The 15,484-nt window shown below is 41.7% G+C and overlaps 1 protein-coding gene across 4 annotated transcripts; it reads left to right on the top strand.

Annotated features, from left to right (window-relative positions):
* The first annotated feature begins 1,217 nt into the window (after positions 1 to 1,217).
* Positions 1,218 to 15,248, top strand: NEUROD4 (neuronal differentiation 4). 4 transcript variants are annotated; one of them, XM_083725551.1, is made up of 3 exons: positions 1,218 to 1,781; positions 1,896 to 1,967; positions 9,452 to 15,248. In XM_083725551.1, the coding sequence occupies exon 3, from the start codon at positions 9,461 to 9,463 to the stop codon at positions 10,454 to 10,456; it is 996 nt and encodes a 331-aa protein (XP_083581677.1). In that variant the 5' UTR covers positions 1,218 to 1,781; positions 1,896 to 1,967; positions 9,452 to 9,460; the 3' UTR covers positions 10,457 to 15,248. The 4 variants fall into 4 exon arrangements, with proteins under 4 accessions (XP_083581677.1, XP_083581675.1, XP_083581676.1 ...); XM_083725549.1 differs by lacking the exon at positions 1,896 to 1,967; XM_083725550.1 differs by lacking the exons at positions 1,218 to 1,781; positions 1,896 to 1,967 and adding an exon at positions 6,707 to 6,992.
* Positions 15,249 to 15,484: the final 236 nt, after the last annotated feature.

The following is a 15,484-nucleotide window of genomic DNA, read 5'->3' as shown; positions in this document are numbered from 1 at the left end:
AAGCAAGACTAAATATTTAGAACTGTATAAATTTTTTTTATAAATGTCCAGTAGCACCTTAGAGACCAACTAAGTTTGTTCTTGGTACAAGCTTTCATGTGCATGCACACTTCTTCAGATACACACAAAAGCTTATACCAAGATCAAACTTAGTTGGTCTCTAAGGTGCTACTGGACATTTTAATTTTTTTAAAATATATATTTCAACTGTGTCAGGTATTTTAGAACTGGATAGAGGTGGGTGAACATGAGACACTCTTCCGAACAGAAGTGAGTGGAATTTTTAACATTTTGTATTTTTATCAATTTAATTTTAGTTTTTTGTCATCTGTTTGCATTTATCATCACATACTCTAGGAAACTACCAACACGTGTGAGCATGCATGCATATAAGACAAGATAGGTTTCATGCCAAACATGACATTTAGCCTTGTCACAGCAGGACTTAATTTGAGACAAGGCTCACTGGGGCTTTGCCTGTCCCCTGGTAGCTGAGCTTGGCCTTCTTAGGCATGAAATAATGGTAAAGTTTGTACATTTGAGCATGGATGAGCATGGAAGTAAGGCAATCAATGTCTCCTAGTAATGACTGCTATATATTACCTCCAGAGCCAGAGGCAATATGCCCATGGTTGCCACTTGCGGGGAATGACAAGTGGTCCTTCTTGAAGACTTTCCAGAGACATATGGATAACCACTTTGGGAAACTAGAAGTGCCTTTGGTCTGATCCAGCAGGGCCCTTCTTGTGTTCAGGTACAGAGTCCTCAGCGCTGAATGGCTGCAATAAAATGTCCACAGCAGTCAGGGCTTACAAGGCATCCCCTCTCATTTTAGAAACTAAACATCATTTCCCACCTAGTAGGATTTTAAATGCCTTAAGTGGTGTTAGCATCGTCCTTCCTCCTCCTCTGCTAACAAGGCTTAATCTGAGCGAGGGTGTGAAAGAAAGCTTTAACTCCACAATATATCTACATAACGGCCTCGGAACATGTGCAGGTTTTCTCTTCATGCGCACACATGCCCCAAGAAGCCACAGCTACTTCTGCCCTGCATCTGAGATGGCAGAGATGGGAAGGCAGGTGCTTTGATGTCCAGCTCTGTAGCTTTTTGGGAGGTGGGATGCTAAACCTCTTATTTCAGAAATTCAGCGCTGGGCTGGCTGGGGTTCCAGAAACTAAAGGGAGGGAAAGGAAGCAGACTAGAAAACTTTCCTTGCAGACGTCCAGTGCAGGCGTCCTTGCTGCTTTGCACTCTCTTTTCTCTACCCCAAGTGGGAGGAGCTCCCGGAGGTTCCAGTCAAGCGGAAATCGCCAACACCAGAAAGCTTTTCAAAAGTGTCGGGATCCCGAGGAGTTCTCCAGAAGCAAGAGGAGGAGCTGCCCGGAGAACTTGTGGTTCTGGAAGAGGAAGCAGCAGAGGAAAGTTCCTGAACCTCTTCTAAGTGCCGAGACCGCGCTGAAAACCCAGCGAACAGAGAGGCATAGGGTCGACAGCCGTGACCCAGAGGAGAGCCTGTTATTTTGTGTTTTCTAGCGCCAGCCTGCGCCAGTGGGTGGGAGAAAAGAGAGACCGGGAAAGGCTCGAAGGCAACCCGGGACTAAAGACAGAGGCTCTTTTCCTATAGCGGAGGTGAGGGAGCTGTCCCCGGCCTCTGGTGCTGAAAGGTCCTACCGCTGTGGAAGAATGTTCGAGGAACACTGAACACTCAAGAAACTTTTGTTGGCTTCTGTTGTCAGCAAGGAGCAAGCGGGAGGTGGTCAAAAGGCTACCCTTTAGCACGGTAAGAGGGGCTGGGAGTCATTTGCCAAAGACTGCTTTTTTGTTTTTTTAAAAGGCATTTCCTTCTGACTAAAAGGGTGGTGAAAAACTGAAATTGTATGTTCTTTTCCTTAAGTTACGGCCTACAGGTCTGAATCTGAACTCACAAATTTGTTCCCATCTAGAACCCTCAATTCCACGTGCAAAAGTAAGTTTGTGTAGGCCAGGTGTGATTAAAGTCTTTATTCATGTTAATTATTGGTACGAAATAGGGTTAAGAGTTCAGGAAAGCGTAATTAATCAGTTTGAGCATTACCCCAAGATTATGCTCGAGCTGTCTTCCAGTCTACAAGCTACATAATTAAAATCACTTTGTACATATTATTTACCTCCCTCGGCACATTTTCAGTTCAGTTCACCCCATTTAGGGGTGGGAACTGGTGGCTGTTTGAACCACAGATTCTAACCATGCACCTACATCTAATATGTGGTAAGGTAGTACAGATAGTCAAACTACCTGGAGGTGAGAGAATGCTCACACTGTGTATTTTGGTTGTCTGCTTAGGCATTAATGCACAGTCAATGCACAGTCAAGGTGATTAACAACGATAGATGAGTGAGTTTCTGCATGTTTTTCAGTGCTTGTGGGTGAGTGGAAAGAATGTGCAATTAAATCTGAATGAGAATCTATGAGAACAGAAGAAAATGTATCATTCCTGGACAAAAGGTGTGACTTTTTATGTATGTGATACAAGTGTAGAACAGGTGGTTCTGATTTGTATTAATAGTTCTCCACATAGACTTGATAATTTGGAATTTGAGATTAATTCATCCATGGGAAGCGGATGAGTTTAGGACTGTTTATCTAAGCCAGAGCTAGTGACCCATTAGAAAGCTCTGGAATTCATTCTGTGGGAATTTAGATTCATATCCCAACTCATGACCTTTACTGGGGGACTTTGGGGAAGCTGCTGTTATGGTCATCCCTAAAACTACAAATTCTGATGCTTTCCTTTGAAAGCTTGTTTTGAAGACATGTGTGAAAACATAATGTAACCCACAATAAGTGTTAGGCAAATTATAAGACTAACACTGATTAATGTACAGCTCCATGCATTGCAATTGCGCTGACATATATATTTGCAATCTCCCTTTGAGAGGTAAAGCATCTTGTTTGTTCCATGAGCAGCTTGTTATTCCATTCCATCCCTCTAAAGAGCCCCTCCCATCCTGCTTAAATTTATTGCAAATTCATGAATCCATTGCTTTTGCTTCTAAGGACTGGAGAATAGCTATACCTCTGCAACAGAAATCAGGCTTTGCACATTGAAAGTCCTAGCTTCAGGTCCCAGTACCACTTGCTAAAACTTTGGACAGCAGCTATCAGTCAGTAATACTGGGATAGATGGACCAATGGTTTGCCTTAGGAGGACAAGTCATTTTACATCTTTGACATTTGTCTTTCCTCTTCCTGTATATTTTTGGCAACTGTATTATTATTAATTATTATTATTATTATTATTATTATTATTATTATTATTATATCCTGCCCATCTGGCTGGGTTGCCCCAGCCACTCTGTGTGGTCCCTTGCTCTGTTTAGTAAACCAAACATGCCCCATTTATTTGGAAGCCGATAAGAATAAATGAAATGTGTGGAACAATGATACATATAAGTGTGTGTATGTGTGTGGAAGGTCCTAAAAAGAAAAACTAATGTAGAATATGGATGTATACACACCATACATTTAAAGCAGATTTTTAACCTCAAAGAATCCTGGGAACTGTATTTTACTCCCCTAGAGCCACAATTTCCTGCACCCTTAACAAACTACAGTACCCAGGATTCTTGGGGGAGGGGGGCTTCCAATGTATGGTGTGTATGCAGCCGGAACCAGATATCTGGTGGCCCCATGGCTATTTCAAATGCGGAAACATTATCTTTTTTTCTGTGCCCCTTGGCTGTGCCCCTTCTGGCTCCGCTTTACCCGAGACTTCCCCAAGTGCATTGAGAGACAGCTTGCCGAGGAATATTAACCAGATGTGCCAACCCTTCCATCCCATTGCTTTGGGAAGAGAGAGAGAGGAATCATACCAGGGGTAGGGGAGTGCTTTGCTCGTAAGGGTTCTTTCACCTGGACAGATTTGCTCCATCAATATATTTCTTGCAGGGTCTAATCCTAGTGGGGCAGCAGGGTAGGGGTGGAAGACCAAGCTCTAATCAACAATATTTTATCGGCAAAGCATGTGATAAATGTCACCATAATGTGCAGAATGGCCCAGAATTCCAGACACAAACTTTTAGGTACATGTTATTGAGAAATCAGGAAGTGCCTTGAATATTATCTAGTACAGTCCCTATCTGAAAGCAGATCCTAATTATTGGGTTGTTTCCATAATAATAATAATAGTAATAATAATAATAATAAAATGCACATGAATAACCAATTGCATAACTATATTTTCTATATAAATGGGATGACATTTGGTTCACATTTGAAATTTAGCAAGAATTTGCAGTGGGTTTTAATCTTAAAAGAAACCTAATACATTTGTTGCTTGTTCAAATTTGGTTTTTTAAATTCAGTAAAGAAGGTTATTAAAAAATAGAAATACTTATTTAATTGTGTTGAATTTTGAAGCAACAGCATAAAGTTTTACCCTGTCAAATAAAATTATTTTGCACTTTCATAAGCCCTAAACTTTATAAAATAAAATTTATAAATGGGAATTGTATGTGCGGGAGAGAGACTAAGAGAATACACATTTTTATTCCAAGCAGATTCAGGTTAGCAGATGTTAAGTTAGCAGAGTTTCTTTCTATTTCTCTTAATGCTATTCTTAAATCTGTATGCGCATAAATTGTGACCCATTTGGCTGAATCCAAAGAATCACATCATCAAGGAGGATTTGAGTTTATGTTTGTCAAAAAGCATCCTCTCGTGCTATGCAGTAAATCACTTCTGAAATTGAGGGGACTTTGATAACCACTTTGTGATACATCACAGAGTTTTGCTGTTCATTGCAAGTAGTCAAGCATCCTACTGGGCTAATGTAGCATGGCTATTTGAATCCTGGTCATTGTGTCATCATCATCATCATCATTAAAAATGATACTTTTCAGATTTATAATTTCACTAATTTTACAATCATTTTAACATTTCAAAACTTGACATCCTTCCCCCTCTTTCTGCAGTTCCTAAAATTTACTTTAATATCTTCTGCATATCCAAATTAACTTAATTTGCTCATTTATTCATCTACTTTAAATATATACTCCTGTAAAACTGCATGTTATTACAATAAGCCTGCCAATGTTCTTATCTATAAATATTCAATAAACTATTTCCATTCTTTTATAAAAAGTTTATCTTGGTTTCTTACTCCTCTGGTAAGTTTCGCCATTTCTGCCTACTGCATAAGTTTTTGTATCCATTCTTCCTTTGCTAGGACTTCTGCTTCTTTCCATTTTTGGGTGAGCAACATTCTTGCCGCTGTAGTTGCATACATAAATAAGTTTCTATACAGTTTAGGTAGTTCTGTCCCTATAATTCCCAAAAGGAAAGCTTCTGGGTTTTTTTTACAAACATTCTTTTAAACATCCCTTTCATTTCATTATATATCATTTTCCAGTAAGCTTTAACCTTACTACAAGACCATCACAGATGATAAAAAGTACTTTCTTTCTCTTTACATTTCCAACACTTATTTGATTTAGATTTATACATTTTTTGCCAGTGTACTGTGTTAGATACCATTGATATATCATTTTCATATATTTTTCTCTTAGACCATAACATGCTGTAAATTTTATATCCATATTCCACAATCATTCCCATGCTTCCATGTCTATATTATGCCCAATATCTATTCCCAATGTATCATTGAGGATTTTACTTGCTCATCCTTTGTCTCCCATTCCAATAATATTTTAGACAGCACTTTTACATTCCATTCCATCAGGTCTCTCTCCAACTGTGATATTTGTTCCCAAAACCCTCGTATCCTATCTTTCTTAAATTCTTCATTCAAATGATGATAGTGTATCCATGCTGGTAACTTTCCTTATAGTTCCTTAAATTCTTTTAATTTATACTCTCTTCCCTCTTGTTTTAATAAATTTCTGTAAGTTCTCTACCCTTCTATCATATTCTTTTTCTTTACCACTATAGCTTTCAATGATGAGAACCAAAGTGGTGTTTTTTAATAAATTCTTGGATTTATCCTATACTCTACAATTTTTTCCTAATTATATGATTTGTAAATCTTTTATGAACTTTCACCTTTTCATACCATAAATAAGTGTGCCAACCAAAAATATTGTCGTGATCTTCTAAGTCTAGAATATGTGAATTCTCTAACGTCATCCATTCCTTCAACCAACAAAGACAGGATGCCTCATACTATGGTCTCATATCTGGCAGGGGAAAATCTCCTCTTTCTTTTGCATCCATAAATATTTTATATTTTATTCTTGATTTTCCCACTTGCCAAATATATTTAGAAATATATTTTTGTCATGAGTTGCAACCAACCTGGTCATTGTGTCTTGCTCTGTTCTCAGTTAAAATGGTGGATATTTTAGAGCTGAGCTGAAAGATCTAGTCATTTGTTTTTTACCTTTAAAGTTGTATTTTAGTCCTACAATTTGTTGTGCCTGTTCACAGCTGTTTGTCACAATCACTAGTATCCCTTGTGCTGTTGCTTCCAGTACCATTTCCCTCCTATTTCCTTTCTTCTCAAGGAATCTCAGTCAATCCTGGATCACATAACTGGATGTGATGATGTCACTACACAGCATTACCTATATTATTTTGCTAGTGGTGTCACAATGGAAAGGGAGCCATTTTGAATGAGGGCAATGACAGCTATATATAAGAAATTCTAGCCAACCAGGGATCATTCTAACAACTAAACACTTTTGTAGCCCTTTCACATGTAATTCTGAAAAAAGTGCTAGAGGACCCCCCACTCACCGGCCTGCCAATGACAGTTTTTGTGAGAGAGTGGGAGCCTACACTTTCAGCTCATCCAATGATCATTGAGATTTAAACTTTCGTCATTTCTAGATCATTTCACAAAGCTATATGGCAATGGCAGAAGGAAACAGAAGTTGTCCTTAAGCTCAGACAGAGTAGTGTGTGTCAGTTCAAGGCATATCTGAAGGACATTTCCCTCACCCGGGTGTGACAGCAGCGGGCCCAGCCCAGGCCCAGTCACTGCACCAGCTTCAGGTCAGCACAGCAATTTGCCTGCCCCTCCCTCTGGTGCCTTTTACCCTGGACAGTATGAGCAGCAGGGCTGTAGATGTGATGCTGACCCTCCTGCTCTGTTAAGCCCCCACCACAACCCAGCCCAGGGTTTAGCTTGCAGCCAAAGCCTGAGCAGTCTCACTTATACCCAACAGGTCAACCACCACCATGCTCAACAGCAGCCTGCAGATTTGCACACCTTGTGTGACCCACCAAACCAGAGAGAGTACACTAGCCATGTACGGTGACTTACTAAGGGTTTCTTAGCCTCCTTGCTTGTTTTTCAGTTCTGTGTAGGCAGCAAAAAGGGTGACATTCATTGAAGTTCCTGAGAGCCATCAAAGGAGCTGCATTCACTCGCTGGATCCCAAGTTGTTCTCTCTTGTCAAGAGACAGTGACTGGTCCATATTTACCCAGTAAGCCTTGTGGCTGGGTGGGGGTTTGCACCTGCATCTCCCCATGGCTAGTTCAATGTTTGCCCCACAACACTGCACTGCACCCCTAGGAACAGGACCTCCCATTGTCACAGATCAGGTGCATGCAAGTATCTGGCCCACATGTGTTCCAGGGTAAGGCTAGGTTTGCTACATTCTAATTACTTACTAAAACGTAATTAGGGTCTGCTTGGAGCCTATGGGACACACTACCCATTTGCACAACAATTAACACTTTAATCCATTATACAAGTCCCATCAGGCATATTAAAAGTAGGATTTGCTACACTGGATGAGGCGACGGCCAGTTGACCGATTAGTTGGATGGCACATTTTCAACAAAGCTGCTTACACATTAAGCTTTATTAAATGAGTACGTCAAGCTGACAAGCAGTTGATTATCATGAAACCCAGGCTGTTGTTTTTTCCTGTTCTTTCTCTGTAGTGTTGTCGTAGCATTCATTATTCACCAGAGGCTGACTCCTACCCTGAGTAGGATCAATCTGCACCACAACATTTTGTTGTAGGTCCCTGTATTTGAAATGTGAAATTCTGCCTCAAAATTCAAACAACAGAGATGGATAGATAGACGATAGGACAGACATCTGATAAATAAATTATGAAGCTAAGAATCCATCACTAAAAATGTCCAACCAAACTTAATAAGTTCCATTAAAAACAATTGGGTTTAAATTAAATCTCAACTAATTTGTTCTGTTGGATTCTATGTACAGTGGACGCTCGGGTTGCGAACATGATCTGTGCAGGATGCACGTTCACAACCCACAGCATTCACAACCCACAGTGGCACGTCTGCGCACTTGCGGGTTGGGATTCGGCTCTTCTGTGCATGTGCAAAGTGCAATTTAGTGCTTCTGCGCATGCGTGACCGCCGAAACCCGGAAGTAACCCGTTCCGGTACTTCTGGGTTTCTGCGGTCCGTAACCCGAAAAAACGCAAGCAGAAGCATCTGTAACCCAAGGTATGACTGCATCTTCTATTTAAGGAATGATTATTAACTTTAGTTGAATCAGGACCTTTAGGTATAGATTTTTATCCCACCTTCTCACTATGCTCAGAGTAGCAGAGTGTTGAGATTATGAAAACTCAGAGAGATTCCTATTTTATTATTTAATATATTTTAACTTCCTCTCCAAGTTCTTACAGATGTTTCTGTGAATGAAGATGCCCCTCACCCCAATTAGCATCTGATTTTATTTTTGGTAAAATTTGGTGACAACTCCAATTAGCTTTTCCATACAAATCTGTTATGTGGCCTATGGCATTTTTTCATTTGCTTGCAAGGTTACAAGGTATAATTGTGGATCTAATCTTCTCTCACCCCTAAAGGAAATATTCTGATCATCTGTTTCAGACCAGTGCAGCCAATGACCAGCCAGTACAGTCTCCCCACCAGGGCTTGTAAACCTTCTGCTTTTGCTTCCTACCCAAAAGTTAAAAAACACGAGGGGGTGATGTATCAAGCACCCATCAGGCTAGTGGGCTTCTTTTGGTTTTGTGCATTTGCAAGCTGTGCAGGTCTATGTTTATGTCAGGGATGGTGAGCCTGTGGCCCTCCATATGTTATGAGACTACAACTGCCACCAGTCCTGACTGTAGGCCACACTGAGAGCATACTGATGAGAGTCCAATAACATCTGGAGGGCCACAGGTTCCCAACCCCTGCTTCCAGATAAAAAGCTATAGGAAGATTAGAGAAAGGTCAGGGTTAAGCTGCACAATATGCTAAATAGACAAGGTTGTCTCCATCAAATTTTTATTCAGAGTATACCCATTAAAATTAATTGACCTAAGTTACTTCTGTCCACTAATTTCAATGGTTCTGCACTGTGTATGACGGACATTGCATACAAGCACCACAGGCTAGAACAGAATGGTAGAACATAATTTCCTGGGTCATACCTCTTTATATAAAATGATAAAATCATCTTGTGGACCTGCTCATTCCTGAATTCATTTGGATTTGTGGTTGCTGTTTTTTCCAGGGTCAAGGGATGACCAAACTCTACAGCAAGTCCAAAGAAATGGCCGAGCTCATATCATCTCAACCATGGATAGATGAAGCCCTAAGCTCCCAAGATGAGATGAAGGAAGAAGATAGCAGGCAAGCCTCCTATGGGATACTTGCTGGACTTAATGAAGAGCATGACAGTATTGAGGAGGAGGAGGAGGAGGAGGAAGATGGTGGGAAGCCAAAAAGAAGGGGCCCAAAGAAGAAGAAGATGACCAAGGCAAGAATGGAGAGGTTCAGGGCCCGCCGGGTGAAGGCTAATGCCCGGGAGCGAACACGGATGCATGGGCTCAATGATGCTCTGGATAACCTTAGGCAGGTGATGCCCTGCTACTCCAAGACACAGAAGTTGTCCAAAATTGAGACACTCAGACTTGCCAGGAACTATATATGGGCTTTGTCAGAGGTCCTGGAAAGTGGGCAGACTCCAGAAGGGAAAGGTTTTGTCGAGATGCTCTGTAAAGGTTTGTCCCAACCAACCAGCAACTTGGTGGCTGGCTGCCTGCAGCTGGGACCTCAAACCCTGTTCTTGGAGAAACATGAGGAGAAAAGTCCTGTCTCTGACTCAGCTATGCCCAGCCACAGTTTTTCTTACCAGTCTCCTGGACTGCCCAGTCCACCGTACGGAAACATGGAGGCCCACCTTGTACACCTAAAGCCTCCCACATTCAAAAGCCTTGTGGATCCGTCCTTTGGCAACCACCACCAAGACTGCACATCTCCGGCATATGAGGGCCCCTTGACACCTCCCCTGAGCATCAGTGGAAATTTCTCCCTAAAGCAAGATGGTTCTCCAGACCTGGAAAAATCATACAGCTTCATGACCCACTACCCATCTGTTAGCTTGAGCAGCACTCATGGGCACAGCTCTCATTTCTCAACCTCAGTGCCCAGGTATGATATCCCCATAGATATGAGCTATGACTCCTATCCTCATCATGTGGTTGGGGCCCAGCTCAATGCAATATTCAGTGAATAACCCAAGAAGATGAATCCCCTCATGGATTAAAGGAATACGATCCTTTGTAGAGATGGTGTGGCATCAGTAGAATTAATACTGTGAAAAGGAGTTTACTTGCTCTACTATGATCAGACTAGTTTCATGGGCAGTCACACCGCATTCCTCTGAGCACAAATATATTTTAGTTGTGTTGGTTTATGGGCTTTCAGACAGGTCCCCATTCCTAAAGTGCAGCTCCAAGTTTCTTCGTGGTTTTTGCATTTAGGATGCAGACACAACATTTACAGTTAACAGTGGAGCTGATTTGGAGTACCCTCATTGCATCCACTACAAACATCCCCCCCCCTTTCCAGGGTCAAACACTGGAATGAAAACGGCTCTGCATGTTTGCAGCAGAAGCTGGCAGTGGGTGGTGCTGATTAACTATCACCCATGACATCACCATTACACCACCATATTCAGTTCCCAAAGCAGCCTTGCAAATGCAGTTAAAAAGTTTCTTTTTTTAAAAAAAGGTGGATTGTTAATATATAAATTAATATGAGTACATAAAATAAAAGTTGGAAAGCCCACTCAATGCAATGGGGAGAGGCAGGCAGCTGACCGATTAAGCCAATGTTATTTCTGCCAAGCAAACTAGAGTCAGAGTCACACCACAGGCAAAGAAACTGTTGTGTCTTCTCTTTCTTCTCATTTAGATTTGCCATTTTGCCCTAAACTGAGTGTTCAGTGCTTCCACACAAATCTGCAGAACACACTGCCATGAAATCAGGCACAAAGCTGGTATAAAAAGTGTGGTATAGGGCTTATGCAAAAGCCTGAGAAATGGGAAGGCAAAGTATTATTATTATAGTGCATCTGTCTTCCTGACCTTTCTCTTCCCCTTCCTTTCACCTCTCTGAATCAAGGATGGGGAACCCAGGGCCATCCAGATGCTAGAGTTCAGTTTCCTTCAGCCTCAGACAGCATGGCCAGTGGTCAAGGATGATAGGAGTTTTAGTCCAGTGATATTAGAGGGGCACAGGCTCCCCATGCTTGCTCTAAATAATAGACTGCAGCAGGGGATAGAGTAGTATCTACATGGGACCTTAGGGTGATGGGGGTGGGTAATACAATGAAATAAAGACAAGTGCAGCAACACTTTTTGATTAATGGCTCCCCAATAAAATTCCTATGAGGAGGGAAATATAAATCTATGACCGTTGCCCCTGCCCTGGTGCAAAACTTACCACCAGCTCTAACAGAGGTGTGTGATACACCTATTCCTTTCCCCCCACTGCTTTATGCTTATTAAACTTATCACAATTCTCTAGACTCACCTAGATCAGCCTTTCAGATGTTTCACTTCCGAAGGCACCTCCATTTTGGCCTTGATTTTTGTAGTAAGACAAAATCAATGCCAGCCCTAAAGAAAGTGGCAAAGTTCACTGAATTAATAGACTCCCATTTCTCTTGACAGTCTGTAGTTCCCCAGAAGTCAGAAAAGAGCAATACCCAGGAAGGAGACACCAGAGACATTCTGCCGGCTCCCTGTGAAAAAAACAACCAGTGTGAAACCATGATGGACAGGAAGAACACTTGCTGCTTCGTGTCCACTAGGAACGACAGGGTTTTGTTAATGGGGAAATAAAGTTAAGAGATCCTTCTTCCAACCCAACAGCTTTAGTCTGGATTATGCTTAGCACCATGAAAACACACGTATGGGGCAAACCCGGCTACAGACTGTCATGATCGCTTTAGACCAAATGTGCTTGGCCTATAGCTCCTATCTTCCTATGCTATTGACCATGCTAGCTGGGGCTGACTAGGATTGGAGTCCAACAACAGATTGTAGGTCACAGGCCCCTGTTTCTGATTTTGACTCTGCAACCACACTTTCCAGTTTTGGGAAGCATCCTCACTCCCCTGAATCATAAATCTTAATCCCATATGTTCAACCATCTGAAATCCCAAATAGTGTCTAGGAGAATCAAGCAAATGATACAGACTTCAGGCTTCAGGCTTCTTCCCAAGGGGCTTTGGTGAAACTGTAGGGAGAAAGAAAGACTAACAACACACCTGAAAATGTACAAGGCAGTAGCTCCTTCCAGCAGTAGCCACATATGAGCCAGCATCTTCTCATACACTAAGAGGATTCACATATAGGAGCTCACAATCACCAGTGCACCTTATAGCAAGGATGCTCCTAAAACGCAATGTCTCACTTTCAATATGAATATCACACTGATTTATCTCCAGCTCCTCCATTGCCTAGCCTGTGTGTGCAATGTGGCATTGCTAATTCATGACTTCAGTATAGCAGCAATAAATGGAAGGCTAGCCTTCTCCAGTCCAGACCAGCTGCATCACTTCCATTGCAAGATACAATGTAGTCATTCATTCTTTCACAATACTGAACTAAACCTCAATGGGTGGATCTTCAATCTTTCCAGTCAAGCAAGAGACTCACACCCCACCACCATTTTTTAAAAAAACAACGGCTCATTTGCTTGTGCCCTACAAAGGGCTCAGTTCTTGGATCTTCTACCACCCTTTCTTCTTACAATAACCAAGGCATAAACATGCATAAGAATGTGGGGATATAAAAAACTGCTGGACTTCACAAAAGCAAATGAAGCCCATTACCACTGACTGCCATCTTTAGCTGAACACTCAAAAGTCTAAAAGCTGGTTGTGAGGACTTGATATACATGCCTCCAGGACCTCTTCTCTCCAGCTAGCAAACAAACAATGGTGTATTTTGGTATATATCCCAGCTAATGCACGATACATGGACAATTCAGGTTCCAGGGCCCAATCCAATTTGCAGGGCTGCCTCTCTGTATTATTCAGAATGCTGATGTCACATTGCTGTTGACATTATTATTATTCATTTTAGTCCAGCCATTTAAATGCAACACTTCTCCAATGAAATTGCATGTGCCGTGATCAGTGACTGCAGAACTTTAATTTAATGTAATTTAAACTCCTGGATGCCAGCCAGGCAAAGGTCACAGATGAGGTGGAGCCTGTCTTGGGACTCAGGTGGAATCTTGCTTGAGCATGTGTGTGATCCACACTTCCCTTTCTTCCTCTCTTTCCAGCATAGTCTATGCTTTAAAACTCTGTGTCCAAGCACCCAATTTTTTTGCTCCTGAGCTTTCCCTGTGAAAACCTACTCTTGGAAGCACAATTGGAGCAAACAGCAATCTGTGGAAAACCCAAACTGACCTATGCTCTGGTCAAATGCTAAAGAGCAGGTTTTTGCAAGGAAAGCTCTGGACTTTAAAGCGCAGTCCTGTACCCAGAAAGAGTGGAGGAAATGTGTTTGGATAAGTCCAAAGTTAGAAGAAAAACAGGCGTCTAACTTCTTGTCGGAAGACAGAGCTCAAGAAGGACCAGTCAGGAGAGTGTATGGGGAACCCTGACTACCCAATCAAAGCACTCTGCTTTGGCCAACCTTCCCCGCCTGGGTGCTTTCCAGGTGTTGTTGGACTCCCATTCCCATCAATGCCAGATGGCATGGTGGCCATTACTGTCCAACAACATATGGAGTGTGGCATGGCCAAGGTATTTTTTTCAATTTTATTAGCATCACTCTGATTTTTCTTTCCTGTTACTAGTGGTTATTAAGCAATATGAATACTGGTATTCATTTTTATTTGTGTGTTACCAAAGTTATATATAACTCAACTGCGGTAAGTACTGCTGTCTGTGAGCATCCTATGTGAACACTGTTCTAGGTAGTTACCTTGGAACTCCAGGGTTTCCAACACTAAAAGTTGTCACTGAAATTTGCCTCCTATAAAATGTGAAGATAATATTAGCATCTCTGCTTGGAGCCCTGTGATCAGCTGAAGAAGATTAAAAGGAACCCACAGCCTCATCAAAAGGGACAGGATACCCACTGTGCTCCTTTGTGACCCCCTGCTCTAGAAGGCAGCCACCCAAGTAAAAGCCATGTCTAAAGTGTCCCTATTATTTATTATTAACCCGGATTCTTCTAAGTTATTTCCTTTTTCATTTCACATGAAATGTGAAACATGCTAAATGACCTATGGTTTGTTTGTTTGTTTGTTTGCTTGCTTGCTTCATTGAATTGACTTTAAAGTATTTTTAGTTGGAGGTGTAGAATTGTGGGGATAAATGTGTATGTTGGGAGACATCTCTCGATCACTCTTCATTTCATGGTGCCTTTGCTCCATGGATATTTATTAGCTCTTATTTATTTAACTTATTCCTCTCCCCACTTTTTTTTCAGGGGAGGGGGGCCTCCAGCCCACAGTTTCACCAAGTAATTATATACTGTATATGCTGTTTGTGTTCTCTTTGAGAGGTGACTTCTGTGGGGATTGTCACTATTGGCTGCAGGTGCAGCCAAAGATAAGCAATAACAATTGCCAAGGCTATGCAATTCAGTTTAGTTTTCCTTTCAAGTTAAGCCAGAGTTAGAGTTGCCATACATCCAGGAAATCCTGGACATGTCCTCTTTTGGGGGGACTACATACCCATCCGGGGGGATTTTTATATTTTAAAGCAAATTTCTGGGTTTGAGGGGGTGTATTTTTGGGGGGTGCGGGTGGCTCCTGTTGGCTGACCACACCCTGTTCCATCATTGTCTAGCCTCTAGCTAGAGAACCTATGACCAAGTAGGAGCCCTCCATTTCTGTAGAGGAATTATCTGCAGAGATTAGAATTTCAAGAAAACCATTGTATTCTGAAGGAACTTGTTAATAAACAGCTTCTAGGACAAGGAGGGTGATGATGGTTGGGTTTATTTCATGGGGGTCTTTTTGTACTAAAGTATATATATTTTATCCTTTTGTAAAGAAAACAGAATTGGCTCTTCTGTCCAAATAAAAGTGGTGAATTTTGTTTCAACTAAAAGGCTCATGTGATTTAAGAACACTTCTTTCTAGGCCACAGGGGTGGGGCAGTCTGTGATACCAGGGATTCAACCTGGGACCTTCTGCTGGTAAAATGCATGTTCTACAGCTGTGCTGTACCTGTTCCTCAAAGATCTCTCAACATTTGCAATTGCACACCTGCAAAATGGGGCCAGGGGGA

Source organism: Podarcis gaigeae (genome assembly GCF_964106915.1).
Source record: "Podarcis gaigeae genome assembly, chromosome: 2".
Lineage (NCBI taxonomy): Eukaryota > Metazoa > Chordata > Lepidosauria > Squamata > Lacertidae > Podarcis > Podarcis gaigeae.
Note: the sequence above shows the minus strand (reverse complement) of the source record. Positions and strands in the feature narration are given on the sequence as shown.